This window comes from Quercus suber, unplaced genomic scaffold, assembly GCF_002906115.3.
Source record: "Quercus suber isolate HL8 unplaced genomic scaffold, Cork oak 2.0 scaffold_716, whole genome shotgun sequence".
In the NCBI taxonomy this organism is placed as follows: domain Eukaryota; kingdom Viridiplantae; phylum Streptophyta; class Magnoliopsida; order Fagales; family Fagaceae; genus Quercus; species Quercus suber.
The window spans coordinates 294,745-322,573 of NW_027070157.1; the positions used below are offsets into that span (position 1 = coordinate 294,745).

The 27,829-nt window shown below is 34.7% G+C and overlaps 1 protein-coding gene and 1 non-coding gene across 4 annotated transcripts in view; both read right to left on the reverse strand.

Moving 5' to 3' along the window:
- LOC111999444 (MADS-box protein JOINTLESS) overlaps positions 1 to 8,000 on the reverse strand; it is a 37,139-nt gene extending 29,139 nt beyond the window's left edge. The window contains exons 1-2 of one of the 3 annotated variants that reach the window (XM_065766548.1): positions 7,606 to 8,000; positions 6,619 to 6,824 (exon numbers count right to left, since the gene is read on the reverse strand). In XM_065766548.1, coding sequence (XP_065622620.1) covers positions 6,619 to 6,824; positions 7,606 to 7,623 — 224 coding nt within the window. In that variant the 5' untranslated portion in view covers positions 7,624 to 8,000. Of the gene's footprint in view, positions 1 to 6,618; positions 6,825 to 7,282; positions 7,564 to 7,605 lie in introns of those variants that run through there. The other 2 variants (XM_065766549.1, XM_024031575.2) reach the window with 2 other exon arrangements.
- A 5,359-nt stretch (positions 8,001 to 13,359) lies between these two features.
- LOC111992586 (uncharacterized) lies at positions 13,360 to 27,312 on the reverse strand. The gene is made up of 3 exons (XR_010626229.1): positions 26,922 to 27,312; positions 16,478 to 16,556; positions 13,360 to 13,752 (listed from the first exon to the last, which is right to left on the reverse strand). It is a non-coding gene; the product is annotated as an uncharacterized LOC111992586 (transcript).
- Between the last annotated feature and the right edge of the window lie 517 nt (positions 27,313 to 27,829).

Consider the following 27,829-nt stretch of genomic DNA (forward strand, 5'->3'; position numbering starts at 1 on the left):
AGAGTCAATTTTGCACCTAATGCCATTTTAGTTTGGCTAAAGAGACTAAATACTTTGGTACCAGTTAATACACCAATGTATTGTTTCAAGTTTATCACTATACATATATAAGATTTGAAATTCACATATTTTATAATTCCAATTATTAATCTAAGTATATTAACCCATTGTATTAGCTCAAACATGGTTTATGACTCTTTTATTTATAATAATATTTTATTAAACTCAAAAACATAGTTTGTAGTCAGTGATGAAATTGACCGTTTCATCTGCGAATACTATAACATGCCATCTACGATGATTTGTCTTAATCATGGAAGTTGAGACTTTTAGTTGATGTGTTGATGGGTCTTAAGTGGGTAAGACACTTTGAATTAGACCACTATGAGATTGATTATTCAATTAAAAACTGTTACCTGAATAATAAATCTCACGACTTCTATTTTCATAGACTCTTAATCCTGAGAGGATTGTAAACCCAATCATAAAATGTAAGCTGCTTTGATATATCAGGAGTGAGATCTAATCTAATAGTCAAAATCTCAATATGTTGGGTAATCACAAGTAATATTAAGAGAACACATATTCCTAGGATGGAATCCACAATCTCTTTCTATAGAGACACGAATTATCCCTTTGAGATAAGTTTAATGGAAACCAATTATTCAAGGTACTAGGCCCAGCCACTTTAGTAAAGAGTTACTAAAGTTTATATTTATTGAAATTATATTTCATAAAATATATGAATAACTAAAAGATTAAAATTAAGACTTAAGGAATGAAATTGTGATTTACAAAGTGATAGTTTATTATGACTTTGTTCATTATGGATGTTTCTTGGAGGAGTCAAATGATATTATATTATTCTTGAGATATAATTTATTAACAAGACCTAAAGTACAGTTATATTTCCATAATGGTACTTGTTATATAATTAATGGCCTATCAAGAGTTGATGGAAACCCAAAGCTCATTGGAGCTAGAGCCTTATTTGCCCCTTTGGTCTTATCCCAAAAGGCTAACCCAATTAGATAATCAGTTGTTTATTTAATAAGAGTTATTAAATACAATAACTGCCTAGGAAATTAAAGTGTAAATACGATTAAAAGAAGAGATAATTGCTTTCTCTGTATCATCTCTTGAACAAAGTTTTCCAAAAAATATAAAGAACGTACGTAAGTACTCAACATAGGTGGTGGTGCTAGATATTTGTATTATATGTTGGAAAATAAAAGGTATTAGACAAAGAAACACAAGTATTAGGTGGTGGTGTTTGAATGGGGAAAACAATATGTATTTAAAGATAAAATGATCAAAGAAGGCAAGTGGAATTTAGACAAATATGTTGATAAAAGGTAGAATGAAATGACTAATTGTGTTAAAAGAGTGGTTAAAGACATAACTGAAAAATCAAAAGGATATGGGTGATTGACTAAGAAGACTTGGTGGTGGAATAAGGAGGTTCAAGTAGCAATTAGGTTAAAGAGATAGAGATATACAAGCCTACCTAGATGTAGACAATGCTGCTTATGAAAATTATAAAGTGATGATAGAGGGAAGCAAAAAATGTTGACCAAGAGGTTAAATGCAGGGCTTATGATAAATTACATAGCAAGTTGGCAACAAAATATGGATAAAGAAAAATATTTAAAAACTCGAAGATGAGAAGAAATGAAAACAAGAGACATGAATGATGTATGGTGCATTAAATATGGAGATCAAAGAGTGTTAGTAAAGAAAAAGTACATTTAAGAGAGATGTATAAGTTAATTTGATTAACATTTTAATGATAACAATATAAAATATTGGAGAAAATTGAGTAACCCAAAGGAAAATAGAAACCATGGATTTCTTCAAATAATTAGGGATGCATTAAGAATGATGAAAATGGGAAAGCCATGGGATTGGGTGAAGTTGCTATTGAAGTTTAGAAGTGTTTGGGTGAAGCGGTTGTATTTTGGTTGACAAAATTTGTCAATAAGATGGATGAAGGGCTGCATTTTCTTCGTATTTTGGAAGCCAATACTCCTCCTATGGATGCTAGAGACCGGATGAGATGGAAATTGAAGCCTAATGAGGTTTTTGACATCTGGTCATATTATAACATATTAAGGGATTGTCCCTCAACTGTCTTTCCTTGAAAAGCTATTTGGAGAGCTAAGGCCCCTAGGTGAGTTTCATTTTTTTTTTTTTTTTGGTGTGTAGCATGGAATAAGATCCTTACAGGAAATAACTTGAGATTGAGGAGACTGGATTTTGTGGATTGGTGCATTATGTGCCGTCATTGTGGAGAGACGGTAGACCACTTACTTCTTCATTGTGAGATGGCATATCGATTATGGAGCTTTGTCTTTATAACTTTTGGCTCGTCTTGGGTTATACCTAGTTCAATTCCAGACTTGCTTTTTGGTTGGTGGAATTGGTTGGGGAAGCATTCGTCTCAGATTTGGAACTTAGTCCCATTGTGCATCCTATGGTGTATTTGGAAGGAACGGAATCGGAGGACTTTTGAGGATTTGGATAACTACAGTGATCAGATGTTTGCTTCTTTTAGTGAAACTTTTTTTGATTGGTCTCGGGCCTGGGGACTCAAGTCTAGTGATTCTCTCCCTTCTTTTATTTGCTCCCTTTCTCTTTTGTAATTATTCTGTTGTTTGGTTTTCTATTGTATTTTTTCTCTGTTTTCATCTGGGTTTACTCTATGTTCATCATGCATAGAGTAGACTTTCGTATATATATCATTCTTACTCATCAAAAAAAAAAAGTGTTAACAAATGCCTAGTGAGTGAAGGATAATTACTTTAATACCTACTTACCAGAACAAGGGGGGATATTCAAAACTATACAAATTACTATTAAATTAAACTTATGAGTCACACTATAAAAAATTGGTAGAGAGTGACTAAACATTGATTAAGACATGAAACAACAATATCGGATAATCCATTTGGTTATATGCCATAATGATCTATCAAAGTAACCTATTTTCTTACTAAGACATCTAATGTAAAAATTTAGAAAGTCCGCAAAGATTTTAATGTGATTTTTATCAACCTAGAGAAAATATATGATAGGTCTCTAAAATGGGAATGTGGTGGTTTTTAAAAATGAAATGAGTTTCTTTAGAGTATATTAAGTTGATTATATATATATATATATAATATAGTTGTAACTAGTGTGAGAACAAGTGGAGGCATCACAAGTGAGTTTCTTATATAACACTTTGGGTTTGCATCAAGAATAAGTTCACTAAATGAGTTACACTCTCTTTGTACTGGTGACAAATGAGTTCACTAAATGGATTCAAGAGAAATTCGTTGGTATCTACTTTATTATATAATTTTAGTGGATGAAACTAGATGACGAGTTAATGAAAAAATAGAAATTTGGCAAGACACTCTAGAATTTGAAGGTTTTCGATTAAGTAGAATTATAACAAAGTACATAGAATATAATATTAGCAAAAGTTTAAAATAAAAATAAAAAAAAAAGATGAAGGGGCGGTATGACTCAATGGTCAAGAGATATTAAAGAAATAAAACTATCTATTTCTTGAATCAATAATTCATAAAGATGGGACATTTGAAGATGATGTAAATTATAGGATAAGAGAAGAGTAGATGAAATGGATAAATGCATCAAGAGTATTGTATGATTATAGAATATTTACCAAGTAAAAAGGAAATTTGATAACACCAATTATGCTCTATGTTACTAGAAGTTATACTATTAAGAAGCAACATATTCATAAAATGAGCATAACTCAAATGAGATGTTACGATGGATAAGTGGATACACAAAAAGATAGGATTGAAAATAAGGAAATTCGACTAAAGGTAGGGTAGCCCTTATTGATGAAATGATAAGGATAATTGGTTGAGATGATTTGAACATGTTTAGAGGAGAATGGTTAATACACCGGTAAAAAAGAATGAGTTGTTTCAAGTTAAAGGAACGAAAAAAGGGAAAGGAATACCAAAATTAATATAAGTATAGTTTTTTTTAGAGAAAGGGAAATACCAATTAAAGAAGTATCAGAGACATGACTTTAGACGGATAAGAATGGGGGAAAAAATACGTGTATCTACTCTAACTAATCTAAAGAGAATCCATAGCCAATGCTAAAAATTTTGGGATTAAGGCTTAGTGGCTGCTATAGTTGATGTCCTCCACCCCCAATTTAATATTAGCCTCACTACCTTTAACCAAAAGATACAATTCTACATGCTTAGTTCATGCATTATATTACATTAAATGTTCCAACTTATCACTCACATGAAATCCTAGGAGTTGGCCTAGTGATTCCTAAGTGTGAAGAGATCCATGAGCTTTTTGAGTTTAAAGGTCCTAACCAACATCTTTGAACCCCCAAGAAATTCCGCCCTATAATTACCTAATGTGTATGAGATGTATAAACTATATAAGGGAGAATAGTCAAACAGCAGTAGATCTCTATAAGGTGATTAGCAAACCAAAAAAAAAAAAAAAAGGCTTTTTACTCATGCTGCTAAGCAAGTTTTACAATTACTTTTTTGGAAAAAAATTCTTGTACATGGAGCATCCCCTCTCGGACTGCCGTCAATTCCCTTCAGTGTGCGAGACAAATGCAGCTTGATTCTAGTGCAATCGAGTGTGTTTAAAGAGATTTTTCCCCCCTTCTCCCATTTAGATATAGTGATGATTTGGTCCATTAGAGTAGGAGTTTTTTCTATGGTAATGATACAGTAGATGTTAGAAATGGCATTGCTAAGGGTAGCACTAAACACTAATTTTGAGGGCGATTAATGTTTCTGCCCTAGGAGGCTAATTGGGAGAGAGATTAGTGTTTTTGATATAGGAGACATGTAATATGTAGCCCATATGGACAAAGAAATATGCAAGCATAAAAAATTATGTCTCTCCCAAAAAGGGCAATCAAATTCTAAACACATAATTTAGAAGTTCTCTATTCTTTATGTACCATTGGACACATTTCAAAACTGTAATATTGCTCATTTGCCATAATAATTTATTCAACTATGACACTAACTATACTATATAGTATTGAATGTTGGGTTGTTAAAAAGTAATATATTTATAAAATGGGTGTAATTGAAATAAGAATATTAGGATGGATATGTCCAAATACAAGGAAAGATAGAATTTGAAATGAGGAAATTTTATCAAAAATAAGTGTGGCCCCTATTGTTGAAAAGATGAGAGAGAGTATAAATGGTTTGGTCATATTCAAAGAAAAATGATTAATGCTCCAATGAGAAGAACTAAGTTGATAAAAGTTGAGTGGATAAAAAAAGATATAGAAAACAAAAAAAAAAAATATCATTAATAAGAGTAGTAAAAAATAATATATCAATTAAGGAAGTAATAGATAGTATGACTTTAGATAAAATAGAATAATAAAAAAGAATACAAGTTGTTGACGCTAACTAGTCTATTGAGAATCCATAATCGATCTTAAAATTTTGAGAGTAAGGCTTGATTATTGTTATTGTTGTTATCGATGTATTATTATATATTTTATATAGAGCAGAATAATTTCTTTCTTTCTTCTTAATCAGGACTACTTGACAATCTCAATTTACAAATTGCACTGTTTGAACTTTCATCATGCACTCACAATGCAAGTCTAATTAATGATGTCATTTGTTAGTAGAATAACACTACAACTAAGTTGATATTGACATGTACGTAAGGCTGTAGAAGATATGAAGAGGTTATTTATCGAGATCAGAACTACTGAAGAGGCTAATAATAAGGAAGTTGTATAACTTAAGGATATTGATAAGACAATATATATTTAATTTGGTGCTTGGCGATAAAGATTTGTCTTCTAAAGCATGTAGTATTGTCCACTTTGCATTTCCATCTTTTTAAAGTTGTTCAGAGCTCTTTGTCTACATCTTTTGAAGTTTGTTTACTGGAAATTGTTAATCACTCATTTTTGTGTTTGGAATCCCTGGCATTGGGTTTAATGTATACATAACCAATAGTGTTTCAATTCGCATATGTTGCTCTAAATTAAGGTCATAATGAATTTAGATTTGCTTGATATTTTATGAAGAAAACCTTACAGTGATGCTATGAATAGATTACTCAGGATAACAAAAGTGGATTCAATCAGGTGGAAGTGCAAAAGCATAAAGACCACTAGGCATTAAAGGAAGAGTTGAAGCAGCTATTGAAGCTTTACAATAAGCAAATACAACTATAAAACTTGGGGGAAATAATATATTTAGATTATATTTAAGCTAATACGCACTAATTAGCAATATTACAAGGCACAATAACCGGCTAATAGAAGTTTAAAAAAAGTAGCAGCAACATACGCTAAACCGATATTAAAGTCTCTCTTTCTCTCTGACATAAGAATTCATTTTTTTATTTCTTTTGGTAGTAGCTATAAGATTTCATAGTACTTTTTTTCTTTATTTAATATTACATAGTACAATTTTTTAATCACTTCTTGGGTTTGTTCAGTTTTTTTCCTTAGAAATGATAAAATCCTAGTGATTGCATGAACTAAACGAAAAAGGAATGGACAATGACATATTATTCTATAAATAGAAAAAGGGTTTTTCTATAAGTAGAAAGATGTGTGAGAAAGAAAAAGAGAGAAACCTGGAGCTGGCGTAATCAAAGAGCTTTCCTGTAGCAGAAAAGACAATAACAGCAATTTCAGCATCGCAGAGAGTTGAGAGCTCGCAAGCCTTCTTAAAAAGCCCCCTCCTCCTCTTTGAGAAAGTCACCTGCCTTGCCGTTGTGTTGTCAATCTTCTTAATCTGAATTTTCTTTCTCGTCATTTTTCCCGGGTAAGTGATCAGACCCTTTGCATCATATCAAACCAAATTATATAAGTACAAACTTTTTTTTTTTTAGCACAATATAAGTACAAACTAGTATTTATAAATAGCATAATTTATAGTACAGATAGTATATTTAGAGAATAGTTCGAAAATAAATGTTAGAAATAAAAAAAAAATATATATATATATATGTACGGAAGAGGAATAATTATCTTTGATAGCATCTCAATCAAAGTATCAGATCAAAATCGTGTCCTAGAGATAGCAAATCTGAAGTCCTATGCATTACAAATCTATTTTGTTCATGATTGTAAATCATGAACAAAATTAAACACGGAAAACAAAAGACAAAAGAAGAAAAATGAAAGCAACAGTTAAACTAGTTTTTTTTTTTTTTCCCAAAAATAGGGGATAAAATTTAAATAAATAAATAAAAGATTCTTTAAAACTTAAAGAAATAAAAAACTGCACTTGCTCACCCAAAAAAAGAAGTAAAATGAAAACAAAATCTAACCAAAGCTTCACACAAAATGTCAATCAATTGAGCAGATCTTTTACAAGTCTTGTGGTTATAAAACGGAGAGAGGGGTATGTACTATGTACAAGAAAGGAAAAAAGAAAAAGGAAAAGATGGGTTTTGCGGAAAAGAGAAAAAAGAGTGGCACTTTGCCAAATTTAGCCAAGAATCTGAAAGAGTGAAACCAACCCACGAAGAAGGAAAGTAAGAAGAAGTGTTAAAAGCACTGTGAATGCGTACGGTAAAGAAGATTTTAAGAAGAAGAAGAAGAACAGTGAACCCTACCTTAGCTATATAGTACATCCAAGCTCATTGAGTTCGCAAATTAATTGCAACGGATGGTGGGAGATAATGGGATTGGCCAGATTTCCTATTTTCATCTTTTGCCTTTCTTTGTTTCAAAGTTATTGTCGTTTGTCTGCGGTTGACATCTCCCACAAAACCAGAAACGAAGCCACCAATGGTATGAAGAGAGAGAAAGAGGTAATGACTGAGACCAATAGCTTTTAGAGAGAGAGAGAGAGAGAAAGTGACTGAGACAGAATGAACCATGTTTTGGGGGGGACCATTACCATTAGCTCAAGAAAATTAAGATTCCATTTATGTCCGAGCAAAGGGGCTGTCTGCAATTTCAGGATTTGGTCATATAATCCTTTGGCGAAATTTTGGTAACGGGGAATCGAATGAACATTTGTGGGGCATTCAGCATTCTAGGCATATAAATATATAACCTATACTCAATTGCTTAGCAAAATATATATATATATATATACACTCAATTATTAATTTAAATATCACCTGTGTTTGGCACAGCTTATAAACTTAGAACTCATTTAGCAAAAAAATTTAATAAAAAATTAAATAAGTTGTTCCTAAATGAACACTTTAGTGTGTGATAGTCACTCTATACGTATAAATTTTTGTGTGGTCAAGGATAAAAACTGAGATTCAAGTCTTCAAAAAGGAGATTCACAACCATACACTTTTTTTTTTGAAATTCAACCATACACTTAAATTATATTAGAGTTGAATTTTTATCTCAGATCCAATATATATATATATATATTAATATAAATAAAGGTGAAATATTATTTTGATCTACAAATTTTATCAAATTTTTGTTTTTCATTCCTCAAACTTTACTAAAAATTTATTTTTCGTCCCCAAAATTCACCAATATCAGTTCATGCAACATTATGTAAAAATACATGATTACTATAGTAACCATGTAAATTTACATTGTTACTATTTATTTTGCAATTTTTTTTAACATATTTCGAGGATGAAGAAAAAAAAGTGGATGGTAGTCATTATATGTGAAGAAAAAGAAACATTTAAAAAAAATCAAGAATAACTAATATTTTAATTAAAAATATTGTAAAATAAATAACCTAATGTAGGTATTTTGAAAAGTGAACGAATAAAATAGAAAATATAAGTTCTTATATTAAAATAACAAAAAATTTTGCACAATTAATGCAAATTTTCTAAACTTTATAAAAAATATTTTTCAATAGTTTAGAATAAAAAAGAAAAACTTTTTGAAGTTTAATGACAGAAACTGAAGTATTTTTAATAATTTTAGGATAAAAAGAAAACTTTAATAATTTAAGAATAAAAAATAAAATCTTTTTAAATTTAAAAAGAAAATACAAAATTTTAATATAGTTTAAAAGTTAAAATAATATTTTAACTTATATATGTAACAGGGAAACGTTAAAAAGTTTTATTTCTTTGCATTATTTTATATGTTAGAGCATTGCTTTCCATACAAATGCCATGCTGACAGAAATCATGACATGTTTGTACCCTTGTACGCGTCATGTCTCCCACCCCTCTAATTCTTGCCTTAGGGTCCGTTTGTTTTAGGATTTCCCGTTTCATGATTTTAATTTTGTAGTTAGGACATCTCCAACAAGGCTAGCTATCTCTAAATTTTGGAGGGAAAAGCTAATATTCACACCCAAAAAAAAAAAAAAAAAAACCCCTCTAACAGCCTTTCTATCTCCATTTTTTTTTTTTAGATTTGCTACAGTAGCTCTCCAGGCTTGAAGAGCACTATAGCAATCACTGTAGCTTATCCAATGAATATTTCCCCTTAAAATAATACTAGATGAATTTAAAAAAAAAAAAAAACATTTTCCTCTTTCCTCCCTTTCTCTCTCCTCTCACGGCTACAAACACAACTATCTTTCTCTCAAACATCTCTAAACTCACTCAAGCATAATCAAAATACAAACTCGAAAACATAATCTTAAAATTAATCAAACCATAACAATAAAAGCAAAAAGGAAAAAAAAAAAAAAGAAGCACAAGCCATATATCATATGGGCTGCGTTGGGTATGAAGATGAACGACGGTGGCGGTGCAGTGGCACAGAGAGTGGAGTGAAGGCGCGGCAAAGCGGAGCCATCTACCATCTGGGCTGCGTTGGGGAGGAAGACGAGCGGCGGTGGTGCTGCGAAACGCAGCAACACAGAGGGTGGAGCGAAGGTGCGGTACCTTTGCTCCTCCCTTTAACCCATCTGATCTTTCTCTCTCTAGCTCTTTCTCTATTTCTTATCACAGAAAGAGCAGGATAATGTTTTGGCTGGTAGAAATAGAGAAAAAAAAAAAAGTAGAGAAAGAGAGCTGGAGAAGGAAACAGAGATCAATCAGATCGAAGTGAGTCAGACTGGTACAAAAAGAAAAGAAAAAAAAAAGTAAAGAAAGAGAGTTGGAGAAAGAAAGAGAGAGGGAGGTTCTGGAATGAGTGGAAAGTGGAGAAAAATAAAGGGGAGGATGGAGAGAAAAGGCACATGTGTGTGGTGGAGAAAAATCAAGAGAAAAGAAAAAGAAAAAAAAGAAAAAGGAAAAAAGGAAAAAGAAACGTATGGATGATAGAAAGAAAGAAAGGAAAAATACAACTTAGAAATGCTGTCATAATATTTTCACAATAAATTTTAAGTAACATATTGTTATTAGTTAATATTGGTGAGTAAAAATATAATTTTAGTGGTGGATTCAAATTAAAACTAGTAACAATTTTCCACGTAAGATTTTGATGTGATTCTTGTGAAAGTATTGAAAAAAATGTTGTGAATGTAACACTTTTCATTGAAAAATATAATTGTTAGGAATGAATATAGAAAGAATAAATGATGATAAAAAAAATAAAGAAATAATATTTAAATGGGATAGAGAAAATGATAGAGAGTCTATTAGAAAGTGTATTTGAAAAAGTAAGTAGGCAAAAGGTAAAATGAACTGTTCACTCTCCAAGCAGTACAAAAATTTAGAGAGCATGCTGGAAATGCTCTTACTTTGTTACTTCTTCTTTCTTTTTCTTTTTTATTTTCTTTTTTATTTTCTTTTTTTTTATAGATAAATAGTTAAATACTATACGTACGCATTGATTGTACGATTCTTATTACCAAAAAAAAATAAAAAGACGATAAGATTCAATTTTATTTCATTTTATCTTTTCATTATTTTCAGTCTCTCTTATCAATGTTCTTTTTATTAAGTGTTTGTTTGACTAACTTATTTAAATAGTGACAGTGTAAATTTACATGGTTACTGTGGTAATCATGTATTTTTACATAATATTGCATGAATTGATATTTGTGAATTTTGGGGATGAAAAATAAATTTTTAGTAAAGTTTGAGAAATGAAAAACAAAAATTTGATAAAATTTGCAGATCAAAATAATATTTCACCTTTATTTATATTAATATATATATATATATATATGTGGGGGGTAAAAACCCAGAGCTACTTAACGGGCCTGGGGCACCATGTTAAGAAGTATTATATTTTCGAGGAGTAATAGTTGGGTGGGGACGGCCCATCTAAAGGTAGAAAGCCCAGAAGTAGAGGGGGAGTACCGTCCGAAGAGGTCACTACTTGTCCGAAGATGTCTTACTCCTTGGCCACAAATAGCCTTGATCAAACAAACGTGTGGAAAGTCCGAATAATCTTCCTAGCAATCCTAATGATAATGATAAGTTCTGGGTAGGTCTGGAAATAATCAAAACGATGAAATATCTAAAGGAAAAGCTGCTACCACCGTATTTAATGCACTGCAACAACTTTTCTGGCCGTATTTATGTGGAGAAGACCCCTGAACAGTATAACCTCAGCTACCGCCACTCACAAAGAACTAAAGTAAGCACATGACGTGACATGTACTCAAGTAGATACGCAGATGAAGAACAGGTGGACAATGGAGATGATGGAAGATGGTGCTATATAAAGACGAAGGGTCCCTGATAAGAGATGAGGGAGAAAAAAGAAAGAGAAGCTTTACTGTAGCTTTGCATGTTGTAATCACTGTTCATTTAATAAAATATCTCTTCAGACATTCGTTCATGGAGTTGTTCAAGCATTATTTCATGTTATCATCACTGCAAGTAACCTAGTCAACCATTGTTTACTTCATAACTAGCTCAGCTCTCTCGCCCACTCTCTATAAATTCATTGTCCCATTTTCTTAACCTGGAGCGAAGACAAGACCACGAGGGTAGCGTACACACCGTGCCCCCTGATCAGAATCAATCACATGGTGGGAGTCGCATGTCCCATGCAGAGAAGAACCGAGATTTGCAGCAGGAGATTGAAAAGCTAAAAAGGGAGTTACGCCATGCGAAGAGGAAACGGGCTTCCTCGTATTCTGATGAGGACCCTGATGACGAGCCAGACGTCACTTACCAACATAAATCCGGGACACCAGCCAGCGATTCCTATACCTATGAAGAGGAATCTCATCGCAAGGAGCAACACAGAAGTCCATCACGTGGAGACGTGGGACACGACGCCATGAGCAGGGCTCTAAACCAGATTTCTAGGTCACCCTTCACCCGCAGGATTGAAGAGGCGAGACTTCCTCGACACTTTAACCAACCAACGTTCACCATCTACAATGGTAAAACAGACCCCGTGGAACACGTGAGCCATTTTAACCAAAGGATGACTGTCTACTCCAGGGACAAAGCTCTGATGTGTAAGGTTTTCCCTTCCAGTTTTGGGCCAGTTGCCATGAGGTGGTTCGATGGGCTGAACCCAAATTCCATCAACTCTTTCAAAGAGCTCACCCAAGCCTTTGGTTCACATTTTGTCACCTGCCGAAGAGTGGACCAACCTTTGTCTTCTCTGCTATCTTTGAGCATGCAGGAAGGAGAAACACTGAAGGTGTACTCGGACAGATATTGGGAGATGTTTAATGACATGGAGGGTAATTTTGATGCCCTAGATAAGATTCTCAACTTCAGATTTCACCACAACTCTCTCACATGTCTCTGCTTCAGAGAGGCTAAACTCCCTTTCCTTGGCATCAAGCAATTTCAGTGCCTCTAGTAATTGAGACTTTTTGCATCTAACATGACCAAACTCCGAACGGTTCCGCTGAATGATATCTTCTTTCAAGGCCTTCAATTTTTTGGCAAACACAAAACTAGGAGTACCAGAGAAAGAATGACGATTCCATCAAGAATGAACTCTATCAGTGAAACTGTCCGTCTTTAACCACATATTCTCAAACCTAACCAGACTTTTCCCCCTCGCCATTCCCCCTACCTCCACTAGACTTAGGAAATGGTTTGAAATAGGGCAAGGAAAAATCCGTTGGATCACATCTGGATAAAGCTCCTCCCAATTGTGAGACACCAAAACTCTGTCTATCCTAGACATCCAAGGCTAATCTGAGCCACTAGACCAGGTGTCGAAGAGCTATCGAGCAGGTGTCGAGCTTTAATGATTTTGCACTTCAGCTTGTTTTTCTTGGACAGACTTGATGACTTCAACACTTGATCTTGAAACCTTGTTTCTTGAAATATTAAAAACACCTAGAACTACCCAATTACAAGTAGAGTGCGTTTTGTCAAAGGATTAGCTAATTTACATAAATAAGTGACATATGTTCTTAATAAGTGAAAACACATATGTCTTAACAACTTCAAAGGCAATCACACATAGATAGACAAACCTATTGCAGAATTGTGATTCAATTTCATGCCCTAAATTGTCATCAAGAACTCGAACTATACAACTTAAGGATCATCGATATTGGAAGAAATTACTGGAATTACTAATACTTTTGCTGCTCTTCAAGCATCTGTGTTCTAGTTCATCTTATGCAAATTATCAATAGTATGTCTTGCCAAGATCAATCTCTACTGTACAAGCAACCTTTCCCATCACTTCTACTTTATTTTCCATTGAAACAAATTTGATTTATCCATAAACATGATTTAGCATCCAAAATTTACCACATACATACTCTCTTTGAATCAAATGATGGAAATAAATTGGTCTTATAGAAACTTATTACAACTCTGAGCTAGGATTTATATTTACTTCGACATGGCTTTTTTTTCTTTTGTATTTGAGAAAAGGGAATCTGTGTATGCTTCTTCATCTTCATTATACTTCGAATTCATTTAGGGAAAGGTAGCCTGCAAGACATAGAAACATGCACTAAGGCAAATGGTTTCTCTATAGTAGCAGCATGCATTTCTTGGCTTGCAATCAATGATGAGATTTTTAAAATTTTTTTTTTTTATAAGATAGAAATTCTACTCTAGCCTAATCTAAGTGTATATGTGTGTGAAACTCCCACTTGTAGAGTGACCATCGCATCAAGGATATGCGGTAGTGTTAATGATGATAGTTAAGTTGCTACAAAAATAGACAAATTGTTCAATGATGAGTTGAAAGTGACATTAACTTGTGGTTGCAACCATTAATTTCGCCACCAAATTTATCTTTCCGTACTAGATAAGCCCAAATTTACATTAAAATGGATTTGAAAATATTTTGTTAGAAGTTAAACTTGTTTTTAATTAACCTTTCATAAATAAGTGGGAGTTTCATAAGTTAAATGTAGTGGGAGGTTTATTGAAGTTATGTGTGGGATTTATGAATGTAAGAGTTAGAAAAATAAATGTAGTGGGAGTTAGAGGTTAGATGGTGTACTATATAAACCTATTCATCCATCAAGTTCTATGTAAGAGTTGAAGAGAAATACAAAATATTAAAGTGTTCTAACTCTTCCCTCTCCACTCTCTTTTATTTAATTTGTGTGTGTGAGTCTCTTCTATACACTAAGTAGTGCATGTGTGTTTGTGAGAGTAAGAGAGGAAAGGCCCATCAATATTTTTGTTTTATTTCCAACAAAGTGGTATCAGAGCCAATCGGTTCGTGGTGAGAATGGCTATTGCCAATGGGATGGTGTCGTTCCAATTTCCTCGACTTACCAAACAAAACTTTGAAAATTGTAGTATCCAAATGAAGGCGTTGCTTGGATCCCAAGATGCGTGGGAGATTGTGAAGAAAGGTTATAGATTCGAAGTCAAGAAAATGCATATTTCTTGGTTTTGAAAAAGATGTTAAAGGCTACAGGCTTTGGGATTCAATCTTAAAGAAAACGGTGACTAGAAGAGATGTCATATTTGATGAAGGCTTTATGCTAAGACAGAATGAAGCAGAGACATGTGATGATAGTTCATAGGAGAAATTAAATATTAAGGTGGAGTTTGACAAGAATAGTTCACCCGATGCTAGGGTAATGATAATGATATTGATCCACAACAGCAACAAGAAGAGTCTTATTCAATTGCTAAATGTAGAGAGAAGTGGGTTTACAAAACACTACAGAGATATGGCTTTAAAGATATAGTTAGCTTTGCTATCATAAGCACCAGTGGAGATCCATCGTCTTATGGGGATGTAGAAGAGATGGGGTCACTACAAAAGAATAAGACTTGGGAATTAGTGAAATTGTCTAAGGGAAAGAAGGCTATTGGTTGCAAGTGGGTATACCGCAAGAAAGAAGCATTATCAGAAAATGAAGGTGAAAAATTCAAGGCACAGTTAGTGGCTAAGGATTACTCACATAAAGAGGAAGAGAATGTCTCTAATATGTCGACAAAGCCAGTTTCAACGGACAAGTTCAAGAGTTGCTTGGACTTGATTGGTGTTTGCAACTTCTCAGCCCTTAAGGGCTAAGATGGAGGCAATGGAGGAATTTGCTAGTGTAGTTTAATCAATTCAAGCCAAGGTGTAGATTTGTTGAAGTTGGCCAGCATGTCTAGCTTGAATTTCCACAAGCCCAAGTCAATAAAATGTAAGTCTCAAAATTTCCATGAAAACTTCATGAGCTATCAGATTAAGAAATAATCCTGTCATGCATCCTTATGACAATGATAAAATTGTGTATCAGCATTAAAATGAAAACATTGGAAATAAGAATATTAAGATGTATAGATGAAAATACATGTAAAGATAGAATTCAAAATAAGGAAATCTGCTTGAAGTTAGGGGTGGTCCTATTGATAAAGTTAAAGGTGGTCATGTTTAGAAGAGAATGATTAATGCACCGGTAAAAAAGAATGAATTGATTCAAGTTGAGGTAATGAAAAAGGGTAGAGGACAACAACAACAACAACAACAATAAAAATAAAATAAAAAAATAAAAATAAAAATAAAAAACCAACACTGGTAGAAGTAATTAAAAGGACTCGTCAAGTAAGGAAATAACAAAGACTACGAATTCAGATAGAATAGAATTAAGGAAAAATACATGCAGTTGACTAAACTATTGAGAATTCATAATTGATCCAAAAAGTAAGACTTCATTGCTATTGTATTGTAACTTGAAGTTATGGACATGACCTATGCCACTTTTTGGACAAATTCCTCCATTTAGGCATTCATTCATTTAGTAATTTTTTCTATTTGCGGTAAGATTTTTTTATATTTCTTTTTCTATAACTTTCAATTTAGAATTCAAAATAAGATCTCATTTGTTTTGAGATGTTTCCTATGGTTTGTAGGATTTGATTTTGTAAATTTTATAATTTTGATGTTTTGGCGATTTTTCATATTTCTAGCCTCAGTTTTTGCTTAACACAAGTTAGGGTGTTTTATGGTCTACTAGCCTTTCTATGATTTCTTTTCCTACTTATATGCATAGTAGCCTCCAAGGTAATTCAGATTTTCATTAATATAAATTTAAAAAGTTTTTCCTCCATTCCTTTTGGTGGACTTCAAATTTCTCCTTGAGAATTAAAAGAACCTCTTATGGATTTAAGAGTTATTAACTCAAAGTAGATGTAATTTGTTTCTCATGACTTTCCACCTCACTTATTTACCTAACTAAAAAACTTTAAAACATCATACCTGTAGCTCAAGAGACAATTGGTCCATTTTGCCAAGATTCTCTAGACGTAGATTATGCCTTTCAATTACTTGCTGCATACTTTAGACAACAAAAGGATAACACATTCAATTCTTTTATCTCTTTCTCATTTTAATAAATTGAAAGTGCAGATGAACTTATAAACTACTAGTATGTATTTCTGACTCGGATCTAAGGAAATAAAACTTGAGCTGGTGACTGAAGAATTAATTATTTATCTCATGCTAGCATATCGCATATCTGCCATTGTCTGCAGGCCAATTGTGTTCCCAATTAAAATGTGAAGCACAGGTGATATTTATATTGATTGACACAAACTATGTTCAAACTCCTAATTTGGTCAAACTATAAAAGGTGAATATATATATATATATATGAACCCCTAAATTATTTATATTGATTGACACAAGGGGTACAGTATGATGCAAGGAGCATTAAAATTATCTAAGATTTTATTTTTGAATGTAAATATATATATATATATATTTTGGCTTTAAATTTTAAATTGAGTTTTAATGTTGAGGGTATTAAGTGATTTGACTAGGCATTTTTCAATATTGGTGTAATCCCTAAACCCTATAAAACTTTTTTTTTTTTTGAGATAATAAACCCTATTAAATTAGTGCTCTTGTAATCGTGAAAGGCAATACAAATTGAATTAGAATAATTTGATGATTTGAGAGTGACGCCTTTCTCTTTGTTTGGTAGTGATGCCAAATACCCTTAGGAGGTGACGCCTAGGGCTTGCAAGTAGATTTTAGAAGGTGGAGCCTAATGTTTGTCCTGTTTTTCGTTTTATTCTTCTTTTATCCTTATTTTCCGATTTCATTCTACATCAACTTGGTATAAGAATGTTTGATCCCCTCCACCTAATTCAAATCAGTCCAAAGAAAAAAAAAATAAATAAATAAAAAAACCTACAACCATTAGCCCAATTTTCAAAAGAAGAAGTGCAATTAGCCCATTAAACTCAGAAGCCAACCCGTACATATCGAGTTCTTTAGCTTTTAGCAACAAGCAAAGTTTCAGTCTTTGTATTTTGTGGCTAAAAATGACTTCCTTTGATAGAGACTTTGAGGAGTAGCTTAAGGAGGATGGGAATTGGGAAAAGCCACCTTAACTCTTATTCCTCCATTGATAACCTCCTCACTCCTATTGATAAAGTCAAAAATTTGTTAGCAAACGTGGATCTTGCACCATCCAAATCAATGCAAGATGCACTTTAACCCTCAATGAAGGCATTGGTCACTAATGAACTTTTCAGTTGCATCTTGCATTACTGTGATTACGAGGATAACAACATTGAATGCCCCATATGATGATGAACAAATGAAGGAAATCTTTCAGCTGATTATAGTAACATTTTAAAATTTGTCTATTTGTCTCATGTGCCCAATCGTTACTATATGAAGGAGGTTTCAATTCTTGACACTGTTGCAAAGGTCCGATCATGCTTGGTGATGCTGGACCTTGAGTGTGATGAATTGATTGTTGAGATGTTTCAAATTTTCTTTAAAATAATTAGGTCCATCTATTCACTTGTTGTATTTTCAGCCATGGAAACAATTATGTCTCTGGACATATATAAAGAAATTTCCTTGAATTTTCTCAGTCCACTTTTGGCTAGTGTAAGAAAGGAGACCCAAAAAGTTTAACCTATTTTGTAAAAATTGGATGAGCAAGTAATCACTAAGATTAATGCCTAACAAGACAAAATAATGACATCTACTCAAAAACTACCCAACAAGCATGAGGGTAAAGCTTTACACATGAGAGATAATAACGTTGAGGCACCAAAATTTGGATATGCAAAGGAGATGCACGTTGAGGCACCAAAATTATTTTGAATGTGAAATAATTTTGTTTTTGACTTTAAATTTTGAATTTGGTTTTAATGTTGAGGGTTTTAAGGGATTTGAATAGGCATTCTCCATATTGGTGTAATACCTAAACCCTATTAAACTAGTACTTTTGTAATTGTGAAAGGTAGTACAATTTGAATAAGAATAATTTGATAATTTGAGAATGATAGATTTCTCTTTGTTTGGTGGTGAATGGTGATGTCTAGGGCTTATTGGAAAATTCTAGGCAGTGAAGTCTAGTATTTGTCTTGTTTATTCTCTTATTCTTATTTTCCTACTGTGTTCTACATCATATTAATTTCTTACTTATTTAGTAAATTTCTAATTTTTGCAAGCATCAAATTAAATGACTTAGACTTTTGGATTTGGTTCAAGCTATTGCATTAAAATGTTACATAATTACTGCTTGCAGGACAATTATCATAGAGTAAATACTGTTTTAGTTTTGGAAATTTTAAATATTGAAAAGATACTCCAAAATTCAAAGTAAGACTTCACAAAACTCGTGATATTAGTTTTCCATGACAGTTCATTGAAATTTAATTTTTTTCCTTTTTTATTTAAATAAAAGAGAAAACACTTTTGTCATCTCTTGATGTTACCATTTCCCTATCTGTAATGCTTGTTAGAATGGTAGAATTCTGTGTCACCTTTGATGTGATACTAGGGGTTAGATCTCCAATTTGCTAGTTTGTGGTTTTGTATCACTAAATGGTAATTTCAGTTCATTTTAAGTGCCGTATTTCAAAAGGTTAAACTAGAGTACTCTATATCTTTCCCTATGATGTCCTACATATGTCTTGTTTTGAACATACACAACTACAATACCCCATTGAGTTTGAAGCAGACATACCATTCTCATGATCAGATATTTTCTATGAGATCCTGACTTGTCCACTGCTTGTGCAGCCTCATTTCAAAGAATTTGGTTATGTACTCTCCTTATAAATACATGCCTCATCCATATCCTAGAAATTTCTTTTCGAAGTGTCAAATTGCAATCTTTGAGGGAGGGTCTAGCATGGTTAGCTTATGAAGGGTTTAACCTTGAGGGAGAGAGACCTTTAACCACACTATCCAACCAAGGAGGAAAAGGTTATTCCTAACAAGCTTGCAATAACATGAAAAATATAAAAGGTGACACAAAAAAACGGCATCATTTTAATGGGGATTAAACAAAGGTTCAGTCATGGACATTTGAAATTGAAAAGAGTTGGAATTCATTGAAAAGAAGGTGACTTCTCTCTTTCCTGAGAGCAATTGCCAAAGTACTGGGTTGTACATGCCATTTCCAATTCCTAAGTTACTCTAGGAAGATGTCTCTATGAATATTGTTGTGAGTTTTCCAAAGACAAAAAGGATTATAACAATTGTCTAGATGCTTATCATGTGACTGATTTTTACCTGTGAGAGATTGTAAAACTTCATTGTATTTTAAAGACTATGTCATTAGATCAAGAAATATAAGTTCAAAATCCATTGGGCACAACCTTTAGTTGATGTTCACATTTAACCTTCAACATAGTTCAACTTGTCATCTTCAAATTGATCAAGCACAGGTTGCTAATCAAAGTCTAAGTGATTTTCTGAGAGTTATCCTTCTAACTCGAGTTGAATTGCTTACAATCGGTTTGCTAGCCAAACTACCAATTATAGTCCATTTAAAGTGGTGTATAGTCAAAATCCTATTACCCTTCGAAACAAAAATCCTATTAATGCTATTGACATGAATATGGATAGACGGTGCACCCAAGAGCCTTCACAAAAGGGCAACTGGTATTAAGAGCAACAGAGCATGCGAGGAAGAATGTCCTAGAACCCTCCAAATTCGCTCCAAAATGGGAGGGGCCCTACATTGTCAAGGAAGCCCATGATAGCGGATATTACTACTTCACAAAAGAAGATGAGACTGCCCTAATGGACCCTATAAATGGAAAGTGGCTGAAACAGTAATATGCATAACAGAGGGAGGCTTTAGTACACCGAGAAAGTTGCAATACACTAAGAACCTTTTCTTTTTGCCAAATCCTAAGTGTTTCATCACTCTTTATTTGCTTTTGTCATGAACTTTATTTAGCTTTTTTTTTTTTTTTTTTTTAAGGAGCCCACGGTAGAAGGACATTTTATGATTCTTACTATCTTTGTCAATCCTCCTATGTTCCTTAGTATGGCAATTATGTTGAATTTCAATGAAATCTTCATTTCTTCTAACAAAAAATCAAGCTACAAATAAATGTACAATTGTATAGTATTACGTGGCCCAAATGCGGGCAAAAATTTGGGTGGGGTACTTGGGTCAGCGCAAAAAAAAAAAAAAAAAAAAAAAAAAAAAAAAAAAAGCGCATGACCCGAGACTCACACCACAGTTAGTTCAAGTACATGACTTGGGACCACGGGCAGAAATAAGAGCCTGGGGTACCTTGCCCAATACTTGTCTAAAAAGGAAGGGAAGGATCTGCCTGGTGCATGACCTAAGACTTGGAAAAAAGAAAAAAAAAATCCAATGTACCCAGTTCAGTAGCTATGCAAGAACACAACTACTAAGGTACTTGGTCCAGAACCTACTACAAAGATTTGTAGGATCCATGGTCCAGGACTCAATTAAAAAAAAAAAAAAAAAAAGGAGAAAAGAGCATAATACGCATTAAGAACAGATCCACATATTACCATAAAGAAAGTAATCAAAAGTAGCTTTTAAGAAATAAAGTTATACACACCAATTGTCTAAAAAATGATAAAATGAGAAACAAACTTATACATTTGGAATTACTTAAAAAAAAAGGAGGGCAGAAAGGAACTAAGGTATAAGGCCGGTCAGCAAAGAGCCTCCTAAGGAAATTGCAAGCATAGGCTATGAAGAAAGAAATAGCTGCTTCTTAACTCTCAGATCTTGTAGCACCTTGTGAGCGTGAGCCAGGGCCTCCTCAGCAACAGCAATATTAGCATCAAGGTCCTTAGAGGCTTTCCTTTGAAATAACATTTGGGCTAAGGATCGCAGGTACTCCAGCAGAAAAGATAGATTGAACTTGGCTTCCACGAGATCCTGCACCACCCCTCTCCACTCCAAAAGCCTCTCCTCAGACAGAGAATCAAGAGAGGAGTCCCTCAAAGAGATTAACATAGCGCATAGGAGCTCCATTAGGATGTTGCCCAAGAATACGCCTCCCCTAAACCCACTGGTGAAATCACCATGGACTTTAAATAGTTCCTCCAAGAGTGGCAAACCCTCAACAGGCACAGAGAATCGCAGGAAATTGCCAAAAGGAGGCCTGAAACGATGAAAATGACTCGCAGGGAGGCTGTTGAACTCCAAGCAATCAAAACGAGCTAGGAAAATAGGGAGCCCTAAGTTGGGATTTGAGACAGTCATCCCTGAAGCTTCCTCCATTGTTGCTAGTTGCCCTTAGGAGCTGGAGGACTTTCAACCCTTTGAAAAGTCTGGGGGATCCCTGTCTGAGCTTCAACAACTGGGACATTAGGAACAGATTCCTTAGCCTCTTTAGTAATTGCAGGCTCAAACAAAGTCAAAANTTCTGATCTTTTGGATTAAAGGATGGCCGACTTCCTTACCAATGGTAGAGGGGTCCACTCTGCTCCTCAAAGACAACTAGTTGCTTGCAGGACTTGGTAGTTTTTCTCTTTTTAGTCTCAGGGCTAGCCTCAGTACCCTCAGTGCTTCCTTCAATCTCAGCTCTTCTAATCGCTTCCTACTTGATTTTCTTTTCCTTGCCTTTACCCACAAGAGTGGCAGCACCAATTGCCTCTACCACCCCTCTCTTGATTGGCACACTAGAAGAAGCACCTACAACAAGGTCACACCCTAACCAAGCATCAAGGAAATTTTTTGCATAGCACACCCAACCACCCCTAGAGGCATGCCATTCCGCAAATCTTGTTTTACTGCAGCAAACACAATACCAGCAGTAGAGAGGACCAGATGCTTATTGAAGGTAAAAGTAGAAAAGAGGCTAGGATCATGAATCCTATCGATCTTACCAGAACCAACAAAATCTAAGAACAACTTCTGAACTCTTCTCCAATAGCCAACAAAGCCACTAGAAGCAAAGACCCCCCGCTGGGAGTTCGGCACCACAAATTGGGGGCTCCTCCATGACTAGTAAGAGAAAGCCTACAGCCTTAGAAATGGATCTAGGGAGGGGAGAGAAGGCACTATCTTTTTGAACACTGGTGGGATATCATGATCAAAACCGAATTACCTAAGAACATGGTAGTGGGTGTACTTGGGACCACTTGATGAAGGTACCAGAAGCCACGAGGGATTGATAGAAGCCAAGTACGCCAAGCTGCCCTCATCTTCCCTACACAGATCAAAGGTATTCCTCGGGAAGCTAAGGAAAGAAGCCAACACAAAGTCATAGGCGAACTCAATACTGAACTCTCAAGAAGAACGCCAACTTAGGTGCCCCGCCTGATCAAACAGTTCCACCAAATTGAGGCTGCCACCTTTCAAGTTAGACTAGCGAAAGATGAAGGGGTGGCTGTCAGTAGAACTTCCACACAAACCTTTAATCACATTTGGGGATCCTTGGAACTTATCTTTCACATACTTCAAAGTAACAGAAGAGCGGTTCCACATGAACACCTAGAGAATGGCACAGTGGAGGGATGAAGTAATAATGTAGCAAGAATTGCCTTCAACCTCATCTCCATAAAGCAAGTCTAAATGGTAGTAAACATGGCCTAAAAACATGAGGGCTAAAGCATACTGAGCACTCCGGGCCAATCTGATTATGAGGGGGAAGAAAGCAAACTTTATCTCGTACCCAGGAAACTCGCTGAATCAAAACTTACTAAGCTATAGTGTTAGAAATCCGGCTCGCCTAACCGCCTTGTCTTTCTCTCGAGAAAGGATCATGACCTACTTACCCATTTTGGCCGATTCCCCCCCTCCCCCCCGCGCGAAAGAAGTAGTACGCCCAACAAAATGATTGAAAAGCTTGTCTTCAATCTCAAGATCCTTACTGCAAAGGCAAATATCAAAAGGACTCTCATCACCAAAAACTGGGAGGAGGAAATTATTAACCACATCCTCCTAAGTGATACTGAGCTCACCAACAGAAAAGAAGAATGTGTGTAGAGAAGGGCACCAGCGGTGCACCAAGTGTCTAAGGCCCTTGGCGTCCCTAAAATATTCAAGGTTCCTAGAAATTGCCACTAATTTCAGAATCTTGGCGCGCTCCAAACAACTGACAAATTTGTTGTCAGAAAGCTCCTTGTGCACCCAAATGGGCCAACCTGTAATCTTCTTCGAGACGAAGTCGAAGAAGATGGGAACCGCCTTATGAGATCCTCGCCTAATCTGCATATCTAAAATTTCCCTGGGATCAGGAACCTAGGCGGAACTGGCAAACCCAGACTGGTCGGAAAACACCCTGGTATGAGGGGAAGGAGGGCCTCATTGTGGGACACTTGAGCGAAGAACAGGCTGGGGGTGTACCAAGGATCCCGTAAAGGGAAGGCTGGGCGCTCCACAACCTCTTGCGCCTCACCCTGTGCAGACCCAGAGGAACTTTCACCCTCAGAAGGACTAGGGGTATGCTTCCTCCTTTTTTGTGAAGAAGAAAAGGCCATGGAATAGCAATGCAACAAGGAAAAGAAAGGAAAATTGAGGGAACGAAGGGCAAAGAGGAAGAAACAAAGAAAGAAATAGGAAGGGAAAAGATAAGCTTAAGAAAGAAGGAATCTCTAGAAAGTGAAAATGAGGTTTGAGATGACTGGTCCAAAGGGTAGTTGGAGAAGACGATGTATGGAAAGAAGTGCCAATTGCCAATATTTAATTTTATAAGGAAAAATTCATTGGCAGTTATTAATGGGAGTTACGGGAAACGTAAAAACTGGAAGGGGAGTTCATAAACACTAAATTGCCACGTTTCGTAGAAAGAAGGGAGGTTGTAAAAAGAAGTGTAACGTGTGAAAGTCAAGACACCAGAGGCTAACGTGGAAAACTCGGATACCCAGGAAAGGAGAAAAAGGAATCCCCAAGACAATTGAAACAACTGAAAAGAAATCCTAAGGCCTTGTCTACTCACACGTGGGCTGCAAGCAACCCACGACCTTGAGGGGCTAAATGTTGAGGTCTAAAAAATCACAATGTTGCACCAAGGGCCAAAACAACACAAAGGATTAAACTCTAGAAAAATAAAATATTTGGGCCTTCAATAAAGGAAAGAGAGGAGAGGCCCAACCCATTAAGGGTTAAGGAGGAACCCAAATCCATGAATGGGTAAGCTTTGGATCTCATGAAACAAAGGGAGGAAAAAAGCCTGACCCGCAAAAGTCAGAAAAATCGCTGGGGAGCCTAGAAAAAAAGCTAGGTCGAGATACCTTGAGATCCCTAGGAGCTTGGGATCCTTAGGATATACAGCAAAGGCCAAGCTGGGATTAAGACAATTCAAGGGAGGCATGCCAAGAAACACAAAGAATCAGAACAAATGGGTCCCTATTGACCACCCAATAATGTAGAAAGGGGATCAGAAGGCTTGGGAACCAACAACTCATAAGTAAAGGCCTAGTACGTCTGGGAACCCAAGAAGAAGAATCATGAAGGAAGGAGGTTGGGTATCTCTCGGCCTGGCAAAAGGGAATCAACTCACTTAGGAAAAATGACAAAAATGAAAGTAGCCAAAAGGTGGCTCTGAAAAATGTGGAATCTAGAAGCCTTGAAAGAAAGAATAAAGGTCAACCTTCTAGGACCCCCCAGAACGAGAAGGTCAACTAGAGGCTTTTGAAGAAGAAACCTCAAAATAAGAAAATAATGAAGAATGAGGAAGTGACCAGTCACCAATGTTGCTGACACAACATTGGTTCTACTAGCTAAGGAAGTAAGTAGACGGAATCGATGGTACCCCAGAAACCCTAGGATGACACTATAAAAGGGTAAGCAGCCAACAGTGAAGGGGCATTCAGACACAGTCAATTGAAGTAAAATACTTGAGAAAATTCTACCAAAATTCAAAAAGGGGAGAAAAGAGAGGGAAAAACAGCGTCCGGGATCCTCATATCAGCCACTAGAGAACACACACTTAGATTCAAAGGGATTCAAACTTTGCAAGTCTTAGAGGCCTGAAGAATTATCTAAGTCTCCTATTTTTGAATTTATTTGGACCTTGTAACACGTCTTAGTGAGCATAATGTATTACATGATTAAAAGAATGATGAAGCATTTTGCGTTATTTTAAGGATCCTTAACACTTTATTATATTTCCTCTTTTCTTATCATTTCATTCTTTGCCATTCCCTGTTATTCAATACGTATATTCTCTGTGTGTTAGTGTGTGTTGTAGGATTCATGCCCTGTGCAACACTTGGTTCGAAATCAGCCCCACTTAGCTAAGGTAAACCAAGTCCAATCCCTTGAAATATAAAGCATCAGGCCTAGGATCTTTGCTTTTTTACTTGGGCCTATTTGCCTTTTTTTTTTTTTTTTTTTTTTTTTAAATATATATATATATATATAAAGCATCAAGTCTAGGATCCTTGCTTTTTACTTGGGCCTGTTTACTGCTTTAAAAATAATAAAAAAAAAATTAAAAAAAATAAAAAAGAAGAAGAAGAAGAGAGAGACAAGCCTTTGTTTCTATAACACGGCTCAGGCCTACTACTAGCTCTTTCTTTAGTTTCTGTAATTCTTCTATATCCATTCCAGGGAGCTCTTCTCCCCTAATATTTCTGTGTTAGGTGTGAACATTTCTCAACATTAATTTATTGTCGTATGTATGTGTCTTTACAGTAACAAAATGATAGTGATGTAGCTATAATACCTCAGTTCATGTGTCTTCTCCTCAGTTTCCTTGTTCAACATGGCATAGGAGGTACCGTTCTCAAGCAAATATAAACAACATGCCGTTCATGAAGATTTTTGAAATGTGATGTGTTACCGAGCACTTTTAATATAACAATGGTTCTAAAATATGTAAGAATTACCTGCCTTAAATAAGAAATTTTTAGGGCTGCCGTAAATGTCAGGGTCATCATTCTGGGAGTGCAACAAGTAGTCTTCAAAGTTGTTTAAAAAAATATACCTAGCTTTTCTTATGGTGGTAGGATTTTCAATAAAATGAAATTTTCAAAATTTGAATGAAAATTTCATGAGAAAGTGGATAAAGAAATAATCTAGAGTCATGTTTCCTTCTAACTTTCAATTTAGAATTCATAATAAGATCCCATTTGTTTTGGGATGTCTCCTAAGGTTTGTAGGTTTTGATTTTGTAAATTTTCTAATTTTGATCTTTTTGGCGATTTTTCATATTTCTAGCCTCATTTTTTGCTTAACACAAATTAGGGTGTTTTATGGTCTACTAGCATCCCTATGACTTCTTTTCCTATTTATATGCATAGTGGCCTCAAAGGTAATTCAGAATTTCATTAATATAAATTTTAAAATGTTTTTTCTCCATTCCTTTTGGTGGACTTCAAATTTTTCCTTGGGAATTAAGAAACCTCTTATGGATTCAAGAGTCATTATCTCAAAGTAGATGTAATCTGTTTCTTATGACTTTCCACCTCACTTATTTACCAACTAAAAAACTTTAAAACATCATACCTGTAGCTCAAGAGACAGTTGGTCCATTTTGCCAAGATTTTCTGGATGTAGATTACGCCTTTCAATTACCAGCTGCATACTTCATACAACATAAGGATAGCACATTCAATTCTTTTATCTCTCTCTCATTTTAATAAAATGAAAGTGCGCATGAACTTATAAACTACTAGTATGTATTTCTGACTCATATCTAAGGAAATAAAACTTGAGCTGGTGACTAAAGAACTAATTATTATCTCATGTTGGCATATCTGCCGTTGTCTGCAGGCCAATTGTGTTTTCCAACTAAAATGTGAAGCACAAGTGATATTTATATTGATTGACACAAACTATGTGCAAACTTCTAATTGGGTCAAACTATAAAAGGTGAACATTTATACGAACTCCTAAATTATTTATATTGATTGACACAAAGGGTACATTATGATGCAAGAAGCATTAAAATTATCTAGGATTTTATTTTTGAATGTAATTTTTTTTTTTTTTACTTAAAATTTTAAATTGAGCTTTATTGTTGAGAGTTTTAGGTGATTTGACTAGGCATTTTCCTATATTGGTGTAATCCCTAGACCCTATTAAACTAGTGCTCTTGTAATTGTGAAAGGCAATACAATTTGAATTAGAATAATTTGATGATTTGAGAATGATGACTTTCTCTTTGTTTGGTAGTGATGCCAAATACCCATAGGCGGTGATGACTAGGGCTTGCAAGCAAATTTTAGGACGTGGAGCCTAAATTTTGTCTTGTTTATCCTTTTATTCTTCTTTTATCCTTATTTTCCTATTTTATTCTACGTCAACTTGGTATCAGAACATGATCTCCTCCACTCAAATCAAATCAGTACCAAAAAAAAGAAAAGAAAAAAAAAAAATCTCCACCCATTAGCCCAATTTTTGAAAGAAGAAGA